The 18,438-nt window shown below is 39.1% G+C and overlaps 1 protein-coding gene, 1 long non-coding RNA gene and 1 pseudogene across 4 annotated transcripts in view; 2 read left to right on the top strand and 1 right to left on the bottom strand.

Moving 5' to 3' along the window:
* LOC115152460 (uncharacterized) overlaps window positions 1–18,438 on the top strand; it is a 313,979-nt gene that overhangs the window by 13,652 nt on the left and 281,889 nt on the right. The window lies entirely within an intron of this gene.
* The window catches only part of LOC115152442 (zinc finger protein 208-like), a 339,225-nt pseudogene that overhangs the window by 43,495 nt on the left and 277,292 nt on the right, over window positions 1–18,438 (bottom strand).
* On the top strand, window positions 8,526–14,511 carry LOC115152443 (uncharacterized). Of its 3 annotated transcripts, none has more exons than XM_029697331.1 (3): window positions 8,526–8,936; window positions 9,205–9,403; window positions 11,949–14,511. In XM_029697331.1, the coding sequence occupies exon 3, from the start codon at window positions 12,087–12,089 to the stop codon at window positions 13,647–13,649; it is 1,563 nt and encodes a 520-aa protein (XP_029553191.1). In that variant the 5' UTR covers window positions 8,526–8,936; window positions 9,205–9,403; window positions 11,949–12,086; the 3' UTR covers window positions 13,650–14,511. The 3 variants fall into 3 exon arrangements, with proteins under 3 accessions (XP_029553191.1, XP_029553190.1, XP_029553192.1); XM_029697330.1 differs by having other exon boundaries at window positions 9,086–9,403; XM_029697332.1 differs by lacking the exon at window positions 9,205–9,403.

Genomic DNA, 18,438 nt, shown 5'->3' with positions numbered 1-18,438 from the left:
GGGGCCGCTACTTGGAATGACAAAGGAGAGTTTATCTTTCAGGGGAATGTTGTCAAGGGTTCTCACATGATGGACTTGCTTAAAAGTACCACTGCATCCCACCAGATTGTTGATGATAGAAGACCTCCTGGGTGGAGTCAGTTTCTTGAAGCCCTGGCAGTCCTCAACATTCCACTCTCAGGTGTACCAAACTATAAGCTTCACCAACTGTAATGGAAATGATATGATTAAAGGTTTGACTAAATGATTTCACCCTGAAAATGTATAACCGAGTGATTATAAGATTAATGTACTAATGTGTGTGTGTGTGTGGGAAAAGTTGAAGCTTAATGATTTAGCAATGTAAGCAAGACATTCAAGGAAAAGGGAAACTGTTACCAGACAGCAGACAACTTGTGACTACTGTGAAACTGATAACAGGAAGAAGGTCTCCCCACCCAGGGAGGGGAGAAAACGTTAGGCTTGCAGTAGATTATTTAGTATGTGCAGGATATGATAAGCAATGTATGTATTGGAGCAGCATTGCAATGTTAGAGAAGAGGAGGGGCATTTGTATGACGAAATGTGTAATATAAAAGGCTGTGTGCATTGTATGAATTTCAGAGCTCTCGTGAATAAACATGGCTGACTATTGTAAGCTGGGCCTCCGTCTGTGTCATTTAACCAGAATCTTACAAACTCTGGGGTGCAGACTGAGTAGTTTAATTGAAGTTCAGTTTATTAACATTGGGAACAGAATTCCCTTAACACCAACAGATTCAAACTTTAAAACAAAACCATTTAAAGAGCTACAGCACTCCTGAAGATGTTCTTGGAACCCCTCCCCCTTTTGAAAGGGTTAATAATAACTAATTTATAGATGAGTCCTCACCCCTGAACACCTCCTTTTGAAAGGGTTAATAATAACTCATTTATGGAGTCCTCACCCCTGAACACCTCCGGACCGTTTCCTAACGCTGATCTCTCAGAGTGCTTAGACTTTTCAATGACTTTTGATTAAATTCAATACATTTTATTTAAAAAAAAATTGCAATTTAACATTTGTGACATTCTTTAACATTTGACGTGAGTGTACACATTGATTACAGGGTCTTAGACGACACATACTTAAACACTTCTGATATTTTCTAACAAAACAATCTACAGTGCTATCATTCCTTCTTAAATCATCATTATAAAGAGACATAACATCTTCAAAAGAAACTGCACGGGCTCTTTGGCATAGGTAGAATACACAGTGGTGACCACAGGTAGAATACACAGTGGTGACCACAGGTAGAATACACAGTGTTGACCACAGGTAGAATACACAGTGTTGACCACAGGTAGAATACACAGTGGTGACCACAGGTAGAATACACAGTGTTGACCACAGGTAGGATACACAGTGTTGACCACAGGTAGAATACACAGTGTTGACCACAGGTAGGATACACAGTGTTGACCACAGGTAGAATACACAGTGGTGACCACAGGTAGAATACACAGTGGTGACCACAGGTAGAATACACAGTGGTGACCACAGGTAGAATACACAGTGGTGACCACAGGTAGAATACACAGTGGTGACCACAGGTAGAATACACAGTGTTGACCACAGGTAGAATACACAGTGGTGACCACAGGTAGAATACACAGTGGTGACCACATGTAGAATACACAGTGTTGACCACAGGTAGAATACACAGTGGTGACCACAGGTAGAATACACAGTGGTGACCATAGGTAGAATACACAGTGGTGACCACAGGTAGAATACACAGTGGTGACCACAGGTAGAATACACAGTGGTGACCACATGTAGAATACACAGTGTTGACCACAGGTAGAATACACAGTGGTGACCACAGGTAGAATACACAGTGGTGACCATAGGTAGAATACACAGTGGTGACCACAGGTAGAATACACAGTGGTGACCACAGGTAGAATACACAGTGGTGACCACAGGTAGAATACACAGTGTTGACCACAGGTAGAATACACAGTGTTGACCACAGGTAGAATACACAGTGTTGACCACAGGTAGAATACACAGTGGTGACCACAGGTAGAATACACAGTGTTGACCACAGGTAGAATACACAGTGTTGACCACAGGTAGGATACACAGTGTTGACCACAGGTAGAATACACAGTGTTGACCACAGGTAGAATACACAGTGTTGACCACAGGTAGAATACACAGTGGTGACCACAGGTAGAATACACAGTGGTGACCACAGGTAGAATACACAGTGTTGACCACAGGTAGAATACACAGTGTTGACCACAGGTAGAATACACAGTGGTGACCACAGGTAGAATACACAGTGGTGACCACAGGTAGAATACACAGTGTTGACCACAGGTAGAATACACAGTGTTGACCACAGGTAGAATACACAGTGGTGACCACAGGTAGAATACACAGTGTTGACCACAGGTAGAATACACAGTGTTGACCACAGGTAGAATACACAGTGGTGACCACAGGTAGAATACACAGTGTTGACCACAGGTAGAATACACAGTGGTGACCACAGGAAGGAAAGGTTATCTTGTACTTGTTTGATGCTGCAGTAGATCTTTGATCTATTTTTGTTCAAACACTGTTGAAAATCTGGGGGGAAACTGCAGAATAAAAAAAGGTTGAGATTTTTCTACCTCCTTCGTCATCTTCTAATGTCACAGCTAACCAATGTTCACCAGGCATGTGTTTAGGATGGGTATTGACAATAAACATGGCAGGTCGATCCTTCCATTTCTCAATAGGTAGTTCATCACAAGCCCAAACTCCCATTTATTGGGTTCCATCCCCAACATGTAGGATAAATTACCACTGGTCTGTATAGCTAGCTCATCATCCCCAACATGTAGGATAAATTACCACTGGTCTGTATAGGTAGCTCATCATCCCCAACATGTAGGATAAATTACCACTGGTCTGTATAGGTAGCTCATCATCCCCAACATGTAGGATAAATTACCACTGGTCTGTATAGGTAGCTCATCATCCCCAACATGTAGGATAAATTACCACTGGTCTGTATAGCTAGCTCATCATCCCCAACATGTAGGATAAATTACCACTGGTCTGTATAGCTAGTGGATCATCCCCAACATGTAGGATAAATTACCACTGGTCTGTATAGCTTGCTCATTACCCCCAACATGTAGGATAAATTACCACTGGTCTGTATAGATAGCTCATCATCCCCAACATGTAGGATAAATTACCACTGGTCTGTATAGCTAGCTAATCATCCCCAACATGTAGGATAAATTACCACTGGTCTGTATAGCTAGCGGATCATCCCCAACATGTAGGATAAATTACCACTGGTCTGTATAGCTAGCTAATCATCCCCAACATGTAGGATAAATTACCACTGGTCTGTATAGCTAGCTCATCATCCCCAACATGTAGGATAAATTACCACTGGTCTGTATAACTAGCTCATCATCCCCAACATGTAGGATAAATTACCACTGGTCTGTATAGGTAGCTCATCATCCCCAACATGTAGGATAAATTACCACTGGTCTGTATAGCTAGCTCATCATCCCCAACATGTAGGATAAATTACCACTGGTCTGTATAGCTAGCTCATCATCCCCAACATGTAGGATAAATTACCACTGGTCTGTATAGCTCATCATCCCTAACATGTAGGATAAATTACCACTGGTCTGTATAGCTCATCATCCCCAACATGTAGGATAAATTACCACTGGTCTGTATAGCTAGCTCATGATCCCTAACATGTAGGATAAATTACCACTGGTCTGTATAGCTAGCTCATCATCCCCAACATGTAGGATAAATTACCACTGGTCTGTATAGCTAGCTCATGATCCCTAACATGTAAGATAAATTACCACTGGTCTGTATAGCTAGCTCATCATCCCTAACATGTAGGATAAATTACCACTGGTCTGTATAGCAGGCTCATGATCCCCTGTGATTTGTACACAGTTTTGGGTGATATTTTCGTTCTATACAAATTTAGAAAACACTTTTTTGGAGCATCATATATTGCTGAATTATACTCATCCCTTTCTCCGTTTTAGCCAGGGTCCTACTTCCGATGTTAAAGGTCATCACGGGCGTGTCAGTACTGAACAAATCCATGTTTTATTCATTTCTTCTTTAGAGTTTTTTATTTATCTCTCTTGAGGTTTCTTGTCACTCGTAGTGTTCACAGGACAAGTCTAACACTTACTTATACTCAGGCAGACCTACCCAGGAAATAACTTTTTCAATCTACAAGGGGTCACAAGCTCACTACACAGCAGCTCCATAAGTTCACTACAAAAATTTCAAACTGTTTCATATTTTTCAAACAGTTCAAACTCAGGCCTCCCCCATTCACTACAAAACTACAAAAGTTTCACATTTTTCAAACACATTTTCTTTCAGGTCAACAAAATCACCAAACATCAATCATCAGGCCATTACTTTTTATTCCAAACATTTACTTTACTTCAAAGAAAGAGCTGCACTGTCATGTTACACAAGCACACCCTAAATAGCATGAGGACGTCTGGACAGGATGTCCTTAAAAGGGCATAAACATAAGACACAGAAATACGTAGATCAATCACTTTTTGACACATACTGTCTACTATATTCTCTATAGCTTTTAAGTAATTTGTTAGCCATCTTTCTTACCATTATCTGGGTACTTGCATTCAATGCTAGTTAACCCATCATTTTTCTGTGGGATTGTACCATGTTTACTCTGGTGATAACTAGATCGCTGGCTGTCTCATGGAGTGTGTGAGGGTGTCATGGTCAGGATGGCCTGAACTCAGAGCCTGATAGAATACCAAGGAAAACCACAATAACTTCATGCAAATTTGACCCTCAATTTTCCCTGAAACAGAAGATAATTGAACCAGGACACTTTGTCACAAGATTAAAAAGATACTAAGGCTGATTTCAGTCTAAACTCATCTTTGACAAAATGTGTATCAGCAGTTTGCAACTGTATAGTAGAATAGCTGTGTACATAATCCTACTACTATGGACTACATTTAAACACTTATACATTGTCTTCTTTTAGGGCTGAACTGGTGTGGTGAGATAGACTAGTGGTTAGAGTGGTGGGTCAGTAACTGGTATGGTCAGATAGACTAGTGGTTAGAGTGGTGGGTCAGTAACTGGTATGGTCAAATAGACTAGTGGTTAGAGTGGTGGGTCAGTAACTGGTATGGTCAGGTAGACTAGTGGTTAGAGTGGTGGTCAGTAACTAGTATGGTCAGATATACTAGTGGTTAGAGTGGTGGGTCAGTAACTGGGATGGTTTTGTCAGATAGACTAGTGGTTAGAGTGGTGGGTCAGTAATTGGTATGGTCAGATAGACTAGTGGTTAGAGTGGTGGGTCAGTAACTGCTATGGTCAGATAGACTAGTGGTTAGAGTGGTGGGTCAGTAACTGGTATGGTCAGGTAGACTAGTGGTTAGAGTGGTGGTCAGTAACTAGTATGGTCAGATATACTAGTGGTTAGAGTGGTGGGTCAGTAACTGGTATGGTCAGGTAGACTAGTGGTTAGAGTGGTGGTCAGTAACTAGTATGGTCAGATATACTAGTGGTTAGAGTGGTGGGTCAGTAACTGGTAGGGTATGGTCAGGTAGACTAGTGGTTATAGTGGTGAGTTAGTAACTGGTATGGTATGGTCATATAGACTAGTGGTTAGAGTGGTGGGTCAGTAACTGGTATGGTCAGTCAGCCTAGTGGTTGGAGCGTTCAGTCAGCAACCGAAAAGTCAGTGGTTGGAATACCTGAGCCGTCAAGGTAAAAATCTGTCGGTGCACTTAATTTATGCAAGGCACCTAATTTGCTCCATAGGCGCCGTACTACTATGGCTGACCCAGTAAAACAACACATTTTATCTTTCTGCTGTCTGTGTCAAAAAAAACATTTTAAAAGCTAGCTAACATATGACAGCATTGATTTTTTTTGTACAAAAGTTAATATAACAATGCTGTTTATTAATCTTGTTGACATTCTTCCAAGGACACCTTGACTTGCATTACACTCTCACCGCAGAAACAAATTCTCATGAAATCACATGACTTCTAGTTAGAGAAAAGGATTCCTGTTAACACGGCCTGCTACAAGCAGGAAACAAGTTATGAACAAACCAGAAATGTGACATATTTGTTTGATAGTAACCCTGGATGATGAATGTGTGACATGAACTGGCAGAACAGGATTCAGCAAACTATGGAGTCATTGTTTTCAGGAAGCTGTACCCATGACGATAGGAGGGACAGGAGGCAGACTAAGGGCAAGGGCAGCCACCTGAACTACTGCCCTACAAACAGCAGTCTACGCAAACAGACACCTGATCTACTTCCCTACAAAGGCAAAGAGCAGTCTAAGCAAACAGTGAATCTGAGAAAAATGGCTTTAAAATTTGTTTTTTAGTCTATGCATATCAACCATGACCACTGATTTGACCTATGACCCCTAAAATACTGATAGTGCACTTTGCCTTTGAATGACCTTAAACAGCTGTCTGGGTAATAAAACAGCAAAGAGCAGCATCTAGAAATCTAAAGGTGTTGATCCAGATTTCTTGTTGTTTTTCTGTTTGATGGAAACACTTTGAGAGTTCTAACTACATTCCAACTATATTTATTGGTGTTATGTAGTTGTGTTGTCATGTTGTGAATGTTGTATTGTAGTAACCCTCAACTGTATTTAATGGTGTTATGTAGTTGTGTTGTCATGTTGTGAATGTTGTATTGTAGTAACCAACTGTATTAATGGTGTTATGTAGTTGTGTTGTCATGTTGTGAATGTTGTATTGTAGTAACCCTCAACTGTATTTAATGGTGTTATGTAGTTGTGTTGTCATGTTGTGAATGTTGTATTGTAGTAACCAACTGTATTTAATGGTGTTATGTAGTTGTGTTGTCATGTTGTGAATGTTGTATTGTAGTAACCCTCAACTGTATTTAATGGTGTTATGTAGTTGTGTTGTCATGTTGTGAATGTTGTATTGTAGTAACCAACTGTATTTAATGGTGTTATGTAGTTGTGTTGTCATGTTTTGAATGTTGTATTGTAGTAACCCTCAACTGTATTTAATGGTGTTATGTAGTTGTGTTGTCATGTTGTGAATGTTGTATTGTAGTAACCAACTGTATTTAATGGTGTTATGTAGTTGTGTTGTCATGTTGTGAATGTTGTATTGTAGTAACCCTCAACTGTATTTAATGGTGTTATGTAGTTGTGTTGTCATGTTGTGAATGTTGTATTGTAGTAACCAACTGTATTTAATGGTGTTATGTAGTTGTGTTGTCATGTTTTGAATGTTGTATTGTAGTAACCCTCAACTGTATTTAATGGTGTTATGTAGTTGTGTTGTCATGTTGTGAATGTTGTATTGTAGTAACCAACTGTATTTAATGGTGTTATGTAGTTGTGTTGTCATGTTGTGAATGTTGTATTGTAGTAACCCTCAACTGTATTTAATGGTGTTATGTAGTTGTGTTGTCATGTTGTGAAGGTTGTATTGTAGTAGGCCTAACCCTCACCAATTTTTCAGGTGACGGAAAGACACCAGACAAGACACAGACAGCAGCAGAAGAATAGTGTCAGAGGAAGGCCCTGACAATTGTCAAAGACCCCAGCCACCCCAGTCATAGACTGTTCTCTCTACTACCGCATGGCAAGCGGTACCGGAGTGCCAAGTCTAGGACAAAAAGGCTTCTCAAAAGTTTTTACTCCCAAGCCATAAGACTCCTGAACAGGTAACCAAATGGTTACCCAGACTATTTGCATTGTGTGCCCTCCCCCTTCTTATTTTCAAATGTCTTTTTACTGTTGTTTTATTTCTTTACTTACCCACACACACACACACACACACACACACACACACACACACACACACACACACACCTTTTTTTCGCACTATTGGTTAGAACCTGTAAGTAAGCATTTCACTGTAAGGTACACCTGTTGTATTCGGCACACATGACAAATAAACTTTGATTTGATGGAGAGAGACACCAGACAAGACACGGAGACAGCAACAGACGACACAGAGAAAGTGATGGAGAGAGTCAGAAGAGGGGAGAGCACACAGTACACAGACTGTATCACTTAAAACTGCTACAGGGATTCTAATTACTGCACTGCGTAGAGAGAGCGAGAGAGAGAGAGAGAGAGAGAGAGAACGAACTGTGTGGTTCATTGGTCAGAGTCTGTTAGAAGTTGTGGAGTGGTTTTTGGCAATACACTTTAGATGTATTCAAGGATTTAGCTGTTGAAATTCTGTCCTGGACCCCCTACTGGCTATGAGCTAAGCCACCAATGTCTTCAAATCCTAGGGGAGAGAGAGGAGCTGCTACCCCTGGGGGGAGAGAGAGGAGCTGCTACCCCTGGGGGGAGAGAGAGGAGCTGCTACCCCTGGGGAGGGAGAGAGGAGCTGCTACCCCTGGGGAGGGAGAGAGGAGCTGCTACCCCTGGGGAGGGAGAGAGGAGCTGCTACCCCTGGGGAGGGAGAGAGGAGCTGCTACCTCTGGGGAGAGAGGAGCTGCTACCCCTGGGGAGAGAGGAGCTGCTACCCCTGGGGAGAGAGGAGCTGCAACCAGGAGAGACTGCGACCCTGCTCGGGAAGAGCTTAACGGTTGGTGATTGTTGGGGCACGTTTGGCAGGAGCTTCAGTGATGAAGACTGCTCAACTTGCTGATGTTGCACAATGCGCCTTAGCCGTCTCAGTCACCAGGTCTCAACACAATAGAACACCACCATCCCTCCAATAGAGTTCCAGACAGTTGTAGAATGTTTGCCAAGGCACATTGTAAGAGCTGTAAAGAGAGAGGGACTCGGAGAGAGAACAGGCAGCACCTGATATGTAAATGAGCAGAGCAAACGAAAGTAACTTTCAGCGACCGAATGATCATTACAGACTCTGTTTCTATTGAGAGAGAGATAAAAGGTAAGACGACAATTGTGTATTCATATAGTTGATGATATTGTTATGTGTATTCATATAGTTGATGATATTGTTATGTGTATTCATATAGTTGATGATATTGTTATATGTATTCATATAGTTGATGATATTGTTATGTGTATTGTGAGCAGACCAAGTACCTTGAGGCTCTAAAGCGGAATGGTGGAATAAACAGGAACAGATTTTCTTCATTGAACAAAGTTCTCTATTGAGGTATTTCTTTCCTCTTAATCACTCCAACACAATCAAGGATTATCTCCCAAGGAAAACACACATCTTCTTCACAAGAACAAGGTACATAAGGAGAGTATATTTAAACTGTGACACAAATCACGGGTGTGTCACCGCCTTAACGATCCGTCCGTGGAGAGTTCCCTTCTGGTGGTGGTCCGTATCCGTGGTGGCCATTCTCCAGAGGTAGTTTGTTCCCTTCATCTCCCTGTCGAAAGGTACGTCCTCTCCCTTGGAGAATGCAAACACACTTTTTTTCTACCCCTCTGCTGGTTCCCTCCTCTCTCTTGTAGGGGAAAGAGAATAGCTCATTAGTACCTTCAGCTGTGCTTCACTGCCTCTGATCACCTTGACTCACATGCCGGGCTGGGCTACTGTCCATGGGGGCAGCCTGCCCTCTGGTGGTCCTTCTAAGTATTCATATATTTGATGATATTGTTATGTGTATTAATGTATTTGATGATATTGTTATGTGTATTCATATAGTTGATGATATTGTTATGTGTATTCATATAGTTGATGATATTGTTATGTGTATTCATATAGTTGATGATATTGTTATGTGTATTCATATAGTTGATGATATTGTTGTGTGTATTAATATAGTTGATGATATTGTTATGTGTATTCATATAGTTGATGATATTGTTGTGTGTATTCATGTAGTTGATGATATTGTTATGTGTATTCATATAGTTGATGATATTGTTGTGTGTATTCATATAGTTGATGATATTGTTATGTGTTTTCATATAGTTGATGATATTGTTATGTGTATTCATATAGTTGATGATATTGTTATGTGTATTCATATAGTTGATGATATTGTTATGTGTATTAATATAGTTGATGATATTGTTATGTGTATTCATATAGTTGATGATATTGTTGTGTGTATTCATATAGTTGATGATATTGTTATGTGTATTCATATAGTTGATGATATTGTTATGTGTACTAATATAGTTTATGATATTGTAATGTGTATTCATATAGTTGATGATATTGTTTTGTGTATTAATATAGTTGATGATATTGTTGTGTGTATTAATATAGTTGATGATATTGTTGTGTGTATTCATATAGTTGATGATATTGTTATGTGTATTCATATAGTTGATGATATTGTTATGTGTATTCATATAGTTGATGATATTGTTGTGTGTATTCATATAGTTGATGATATTGTTGTGTGTATTAATATAGTTGATGATATTGTTATGTGTATTAATATAGTTGATGATATTGTTATGTGTATTCATATAGTTGATGATATTGTTATGTGTATTAATATAGTTGATGATATTGTTATGTGTATTAATATAGTTGATGATATTGTTATGTGTATTCATATAGCTGATGATATTGTTATGTGTATTCATATAGTTGATGATATTGTTATGTGTATTAATATAGTTGATGATATTGTTATGTGTATTCATATAGTTGATGATATTGTTATGTGTATTCATATAGTTGATGATATTGTTATGTGTATTAATATAGTTGATGATATTGTTATGTGTATTCATATAGTTGATGATATTGTTATGTGTATTCATATAGTTGATGATATTGTTGTGTGTATTCATATAGTTGATGATATTGTTGTGTGTATTAATATAGTTGATGATATTGTTATGTGTATTAATATAGTTGATGATATTGTTATGTGTATTCATATAGTTGATGATATTGTTATGTGTATTAATATAGTTGATGATATTGTTATGTGTATTAATATAGTTGATGATATTGTTATGTGTATTCGTATAGCTGATGATATTGTTATGTGTATTCATATAGTTGATGATATTGTTATGTGTATTAATATAGTTGATGATATTGTTATGTGTATTCATATAGCTGATGATATTGTTATGTGTATTCATATAGTTGATGATATTGTTATGTGTATTCATATAGTTGATGATATTGTTATGTGTATTCATATAGTTGATGATATTGTTATGTGTATTAATATAGTTGATGATATTGTTGTGTGTATTAATATAGTTGATGATATTGTTATGTGTATTCATATAGTTGATGATATTGTTATGTGTATTCATATAGTTGATGATATTGTTGTGTGTATTAATATAGTTGATGATATTGTTATGTGTATTAATATAGTTGATGATATTGTTATGTGTATTCATATAGTTGATGATATTGTTATGTGTATTAATATAGTTGATGATATTGTTATGTGTATTCATATAGTTGATGATATTGTTGTGTGTATGCATATAGTTGATGATATTGTTATGTGTATTAATGTATTTGATGATATTGTTATGTGTATTCATGTAGTTGATGATATTGTTATGTGTATTCATGTAGTTGATGATATTGTTATGTGTATTCATATAGTTGATGATATTGTTATGTGTATTCATATAGTTGATGATATTGTTGTGTGTATTCATATAGTTGATGATATTGTTATGTGTATTCATATAGTTGGTGATATTGTTATGTGTATTCATATAGTTGATGATATTGTTATGTGTATTCATATAGTTGATGATATTGTAATGTGTATTCATATAGTTGATGATATTGTTATGTGTATTAATATAGTTGATGATATTGTTGTGTGTGTTAATATAGTTGATGATATTGTTGTGTGTATTAATATAGTTGATGATATTGTTATGTGTATTAATATAGTTGATGATATTGTTATGTGTATTCATATAGTTGATGATATTGTTGTGTGTATTCATATAGTTGATGATATTGTTATGTGTATGAAAGACTTCAGGAGAAATAGTTGGAAGGAACCCCATGGAGAGGCCTGTACCAAGTTCTTCTGACCCACTGTGGTAAAGGTTGCTGAGAGAGATACCTGGACACACCTGTCACACTGCAGACGAGTTCCTTATCCAGAAGAAGATGGGGCTTCACCAGTTCCTGATCCAGAAGAAGATGGGTCTTCACCAGTTCCGGTGGTGCAGTGTGGCCCTACTCTGCGTTAGCACAGGAATGCTAATAAGAACAGTAGGTTGTCCTCTTGTGGGAAAACTGACAGAGGGTGAGATATGTCCCGAGCCAAAGGGGTCAATGCAGGCCCGGAGTAGTGGCCCAGAAGTAGATGATAATGACAGGAGTCCTGAGCCAAAGGGGTCAATGCAGGCCTGTAGTAATGGCCCAGAAGTAAATGGTAACGACAGATGGAGTCCTGAGCCAAAGGAACCAACGCAGGCCTGTAGTAGTGGCCCAGAAGTAGATGGTAACGACAGATGGAGTCCTGAGCCAAAGGAACCAACGCAGGCCTGTAGTAGTGGCCCAGAAGTAGATGGTAACGACAGATGGAGTCCTGAGCCAAAGGAACCAACGCAGGCCTGTAGTAGTGGCCCAGAAGTAGATGGTAACGACAGATGGAGTCCTGAGCCAAAGGAACCAACGCAGGCCTGTAGTAGTGGCCCAGAAGTAGATGGTCATCGTAGAAGGACAGCCCTGCTGGGACCTCACAAACATGAGGACAATTTGTTCTTATCTAGAGCAGAAATGGTTGCCAACCTGACATCCAAAGAAAAGGACTGTTGGGTGTGTGGGATGGGTCCGGTTAAGGTAGGGGCAGGCTTGACACTTATGGGAGTCCCAATAGGGGTAAACTTTACTATAGCATTGGCAGGAAAAATACCTTTTAATACTATGACCAACAATGTTAAGGTATATAATCAACCCAATGTATCCTATTACTTGAGGCCTGGTAATGTCTCAATCCCGCCCATTTCAGTGGCTGGGGTGATGACTGCCCCTTGGTGTATTAGAGGATATGGAGACCACCATTTGGGTGAATTGAAATGTAATTGTACTATGAATCTTAATGGATCAAATGCTTGCAATTTAACAGTAATACAGGAGAATGGTCAGGCAGATAAGGAACCATTTCAAATGTGGGTTGACCAACATAGTACAACTCTGAAAGGAGCCCCAAATGGCACCTATTGGTTGTGTGGTAAGATGGCTTACTATAGCCTGCCCTCGAACTGGGGAGGTACTTGTACTGTTGGGTTTGTGGTGACAGCTATGAGAACCGTTCCAAATAATGAGAGGGATCTGATGGCTCTGTTTAGAGACTACAAACTTCCTGCAATGAGGAAAGATAAGCGGTCTTTAGCTGACGTCACTCACGCTCAGGCACCTGCCTCCGGGTTCTTTGGTGTGTTTTTCTCTGGGTATGGAGTTGTATGTGCCCTAGACCAAATTCATGACATCTCTAGACACATAGAGAAAATTGGCAATGCTAGTAGAAATGCCCTGGAACAATTGAATGGGGAACTAAAAGAATTGCTTAAGTTATCTCTGCAAAACAGAGAGGCTCTTGACTATCTTCTGGCAGGTCAAGGGGGCTCTTGTGCAATCATTGGCGATGAATGTTGTATTTTTGTTCTCCCAGATCACTCTTCTAATGTGACTGGTCTTGCAGAAAACACTGCCACTGCTGCTTAGACAAATTCCCCAAAGCCAGAGTGGATGCTTGCAACTTGGTTGGAATCCCTGTTTAGAAGTTGGGGTTGCAGCGGTACTGGGCTGCAGCGTGCAGCGTTTTTTGCTTAGTTTGCCTGATTATTATTAACTATATATTATTATTATTATAAGGCTATCTGTGCCTCCTAATAGTAAAGGCTAATAAGATCTCAGCAGCTGTCATGTTTAATGCTCCTTTCAGAGGACGATGGGACTGATGAGCTGCAGACTCTGGATGAGCTTCCATTTCCCCCTATAGAGAAGGATGATGAGTAATGATTGAAGGTTGTTTTCGTTTAACAAGGTTAGAAGGTAATGTCATTGAAACGACAGCACCAACTTTTTGAAGGGGTGTCCACATACTTTTGACCTTGTAGCATACAGTGATTCGACCTTTAAAAGTTGCAGCATACTGCAGCACAGTTTGCATGGTGCCGCAGAATTCTATGGCACGTTATTTAAGTGTCAGCCATTACCATTAATGCTTGTTAGTGTTAGTTTGACCAACAGAGGGAAGGTGTCTTTGAGAGTCATTTGATAGCCTTCAATAGTGTCTGTACTAAAGAATTTAAAACCTTTTTTTGTAAGAACATAGTGTATGGGACTGATTTGAAGAAATGTTGCTTAAATAATTTGATTAAAATTATGCTGTTTCTATTCCAAGAAAAATGAAAAACCCTCTGGGTTTCTGTTAGGATGGAACGGAATATATGGCGCTGTACAACGTGACGGTCAGGAGTAGGCTACAGTACTAAGAGCATAACATATCCAAACCCTAATTGTAGTTTAACCAAAACTCAAACAGAGATTCAATGAAAATAAAAATCTCATTGACTAATCAAGACCAGTCCACGTGCTTGTCTCAGAGCAGCGAAAACGGCGGGTAGGCTAGTGCTTCAAATCCTATTGCTTCTAACTTCAATATGCTCTTTAAATAAATAAGACCTACACCACTTTTAACAGCACATTACTCAACACTAGTGAGACTCATGTCGCCTACGGTAGACCTACAGAATATCAGAAAATATTTTTGTTCAATGACGTGACCGCCAATAATTACATATGGGTCTCCCGGTGGCGGCCGGCACAGGTATCAAACCTGCATCTGTAGCAATGCATTTTACACTGTGATGTAGTGTCTTAGACTGCTGCGCCACTTGGGAGGCCCCATCCAATCAGGAGGCCCCATTCACAAAGTATCAAAATACAGAGAGGTGTTGGTAAAGGTATATTGTCCTGCTAATAGCCCACAATGGGCTGTTATAATACTGTACATGGTGTCCAGGTCAGGATGACCAAAACATTTCTTTATTAAAGACAATCAGAAAGAATGTTGGTACTTATTTATTTTGATCCAAAGCCATGAATGAGATGCCGGCGCTATATAATATATAATGATATTTTGGAGATGATTTCATTTTCAAAAAAGGAATATCATGGAATATAAGTGAACATTTTAGTTTATCCATTTCTTGTCTCAGAGCAGCACGAAATGGTGCTGAAATAGACATCCACAGCGGGTTGGCTATATATAACGATATTTTGGAGATGATTTAGTTGTCAAAGAAATGAAAGTGAGCGATTGTAATCTGAATGAAGGCCAAAAGAATATTTATCAAGGCCAAAATATTTATTTCTGTTTTTAGAGGGAGAGAAGAACATCCCGGCCAGCCAAAACCTCCCCTGACCCGGATGACACTTGATGCAGCCAACCTAACTAAGAAATACATTTGATGATAGAATTCTACCCCTACCCTCCTTCTAGGCATGTCTATTGTTCTGCTAATAGCCCTGCTAATAGACAAGTCTATTGTTCTGCTAATAGCCCTGCTAATAGACATGTCTATTGTTCTGCTAATAGCCCTGCTAATAGACAAGTCTATTGTTCTGCTAATAGCCCTGCTAATAGACACGTCTATTGTTCTGCTAATAGCCCTGCTAATAGACAAGTATATTGTTCTGCTAGTAGCCCTGCTAATAGACAAGTATATTGTTCTGCTAATAGACAAGTATATTGTTCTGCTAATAGCCCTGCTAATAGACAAGTATATTGTTCTGCTAATAGCCCTGCTAATAGACAAGTCTATTGTTCTGCTAATAGCCCTGCTAATAGACAAGTATATTGTTCTGCTAATAGACAAGTATATTGTTCTGCTAATAGCCCTGCTAATAGACAAGTATATTGTTCTGCTAATAGCCCTGCTAATAGACAAGTCTATTGTTCTGCTAATAGCCCTGCTAATAGACAAGTATATTGTTCTGCTAATAGCCCTGCTAATAGACAAGTATATTGTTTTGCTAATAGCCTTGCTAATAGACAAGTCTATTGTTCTGCTAATAGCACTGCTAATAGACAAGTATATTGTTCTGCTAATAGCCCTGCTAATAGATAAGTATATTGTTCTGCTAATAGCCCTGCTAATAGACAAGTCTATTGTTCTGCTAATAGACAAGTCTATTTTTCTGCTAATAGCCCTGCTAATAGACAAGTATATTGTTCTGCTAGTAGCCCTGCTAATAGACAAGTATATTGTTCTGCTAATAGCAAGTATATTGTTCTGCTAATAGCCCTGCTAATAGACAAGTATATTGTTCTGCTAATAGACAAGTATATTGTTCTGCTAATAGCCCTGCAAATAGCCATAATGGCACTGTACTCGTATTTTCCAGTAAGCAACAATTTTTTTACCTTCATTAGACAACTTTGTTCCAATATTTCTGTAATTCAGTGATATTTATTCACATAGTAATTCATTATGGATCCATAACTAAATAAACATCTGCATTTTGAAAGAGTATTTGTGTCGTTATTTTATTAAGGAAAGCATAAAGATGCTGATGAAGAAATACAGTACTGTACAGCTTTTTACAACATTTTGCGATTGCATGAGGTCGCCCACACACATTTTAAACATTTAAAAAAGCATTTAAAGTATTTTGAAGATAGAATCCGCCTGCATTTGTTTTATTAGGCTACTGTCTGACAAGTAAACAGCCTACAGTACATACTGTAGTAAACACAGTCTACAGTACATACTGTAGAAAACACAGTTTACAGTACATACTGTAGTAAACATAGTCTAGAGTACATACTGTAGTAAACACAGCCTACAGTACATACTGTAGTAAACACAGCCTACAGTAAATACTCTAGTAAACACAGCCTACAGTACAAATCACAGTAAACACAGCCTACAGTACATACTGTAGTAAACATAGTCTACAGTATATACTGTAGTAAACACAGCCTGCAGTACATACTGTAGTAAACACAGCCTACAGTACATACTGTAGTAAACACAGCCTACAGTACATACTGTAGTAAGACCCCCTGCTGTGTTCCTGTTGTTATGTACATATAGTCCCCTTGCTGTCTAACTGTTATGTACATATAGACCCCCTGCTGTGTAACTGTTGTTATGTACATATAGACCCCCTGCTGTGTAACTGTTGTTATGTACATATAGACCCCCTGCTGTGTACCTGTTGTTATGTACATATAGACCCCCTGCTGTGTAACTGTTGTTATGTACATATAGACCCCTGCTGTGTAACTGTTGTTATGTACATATAGACCCCCTGTTGTTATGTACATATAGACCCCCTGCTGTGTAACTGTTGTTATGTACATATAGACCCCCTGTTGTTATGTACATATAGACTCCCTGCTGTGTAACTGTTGTTATGTACATATAGACCCCCTGTTGTTATGTACATATAGACCCCCTGCTGTGTAACTGTTATGTACATATAGACCCCCTGTTGTTATGTACATATAGACCCCCTGCTGTGTAACTGTTATGTACATATAGACCCCCTGTTGTTATGTACATATAGACCCTGTTCGGATTTTCGTTATTCAGCCCTCCGAAAAGGCTCACCAGGAAGCACACAATGTCATGACTCGTGTTTTGTCCTTAATTTTATTTTAAATCAAATGACCACAGGTCATAAACCTGAAATACAACAAACAAGTAATGACAATATATTATTCAGATATATTATTTAGTATATTATTCAAGTAATATAATAATAATGTAAATAATAAATCAAATAAGCCTGCAACACCATCAAAGATGTGGCGAATCTGGCTTAAAACAGCACCGACTACATCACCCAGAATGCCCAGCGCCAGAGGAGCATGCGCACAGTGACTCTGCCGTCACAGGTTGCTATGGACGCTGTCACAGGGCACAGAACCCATGCCACCACATGCCTCGTCCAAAGGATTTACACACGCAACATAATGCGGCACTCCATGGATCACCGAACCAAACCACCGCTATCGCCACCAGAAACCAGCAGAGTGCTCCGAACAATCAGCACAATGCAAATGGCTGATAATAATAGCCTAATGTTATATAGCATCTGGGTCGCTGTGCTACCGCACCCAGCGAGCTACAAGTTACTCCCGGCCAACTAACACCGACACAGTGAGGTAAACGTTCAGTGCACAAACATATAAGTGACTTAAACATCAATGCTAGACTGAGTAGTTCGCAGTTACATACCAACGGGCTGTGTGCTCCTGATGATTGTCTATGGTGAAGTGATAACCAGGTGCTGTAATTTAAGTCTCTAGTGAAGCTGCGCATGCGCACATAACGTAACATATCTGAGCATCTAAGAAACTAAAAGAAATCACTCGTTCCCCATTTAATTGAACACATCAGACCCATTTGCTTCCCTTTTATCTATTTATATATATATATATTTTTTTCTTTTCCTGAGTGAGCTAGAAGTCTCAACAGACCCCCTGCTGTGTAACTGT

Source organism: Salmo trutta, chromosome 17, assembly GCF_901001165.1.
Source record: "Salmo trutta chromosome 17, fSalTru1.1, whole genome shotgun sequence".
In the NCBI taxonomy this organism is placed as follows: Eukaryota; Metazoa; Chordata; class Actinopteri; order Salmoniformes; family Salmonidae; genus Salmo; species Salmo trutta.
The sequence above is the reverse complement of the archived record's forward strand: the minus strand, read 5'-3'. Positions and strand labels throughout refer to the sequence as shown.

Bases quoted from the DNA above. Each gene is read 5' to 3' on its own strand.
- LOC115152443 (XM_029697332.1), top strand. From the start codon at position 12,087: ATGGGGCTTCACCAGTTCCTGATCCAGAAGAAGATGGGTCTTCACCAG.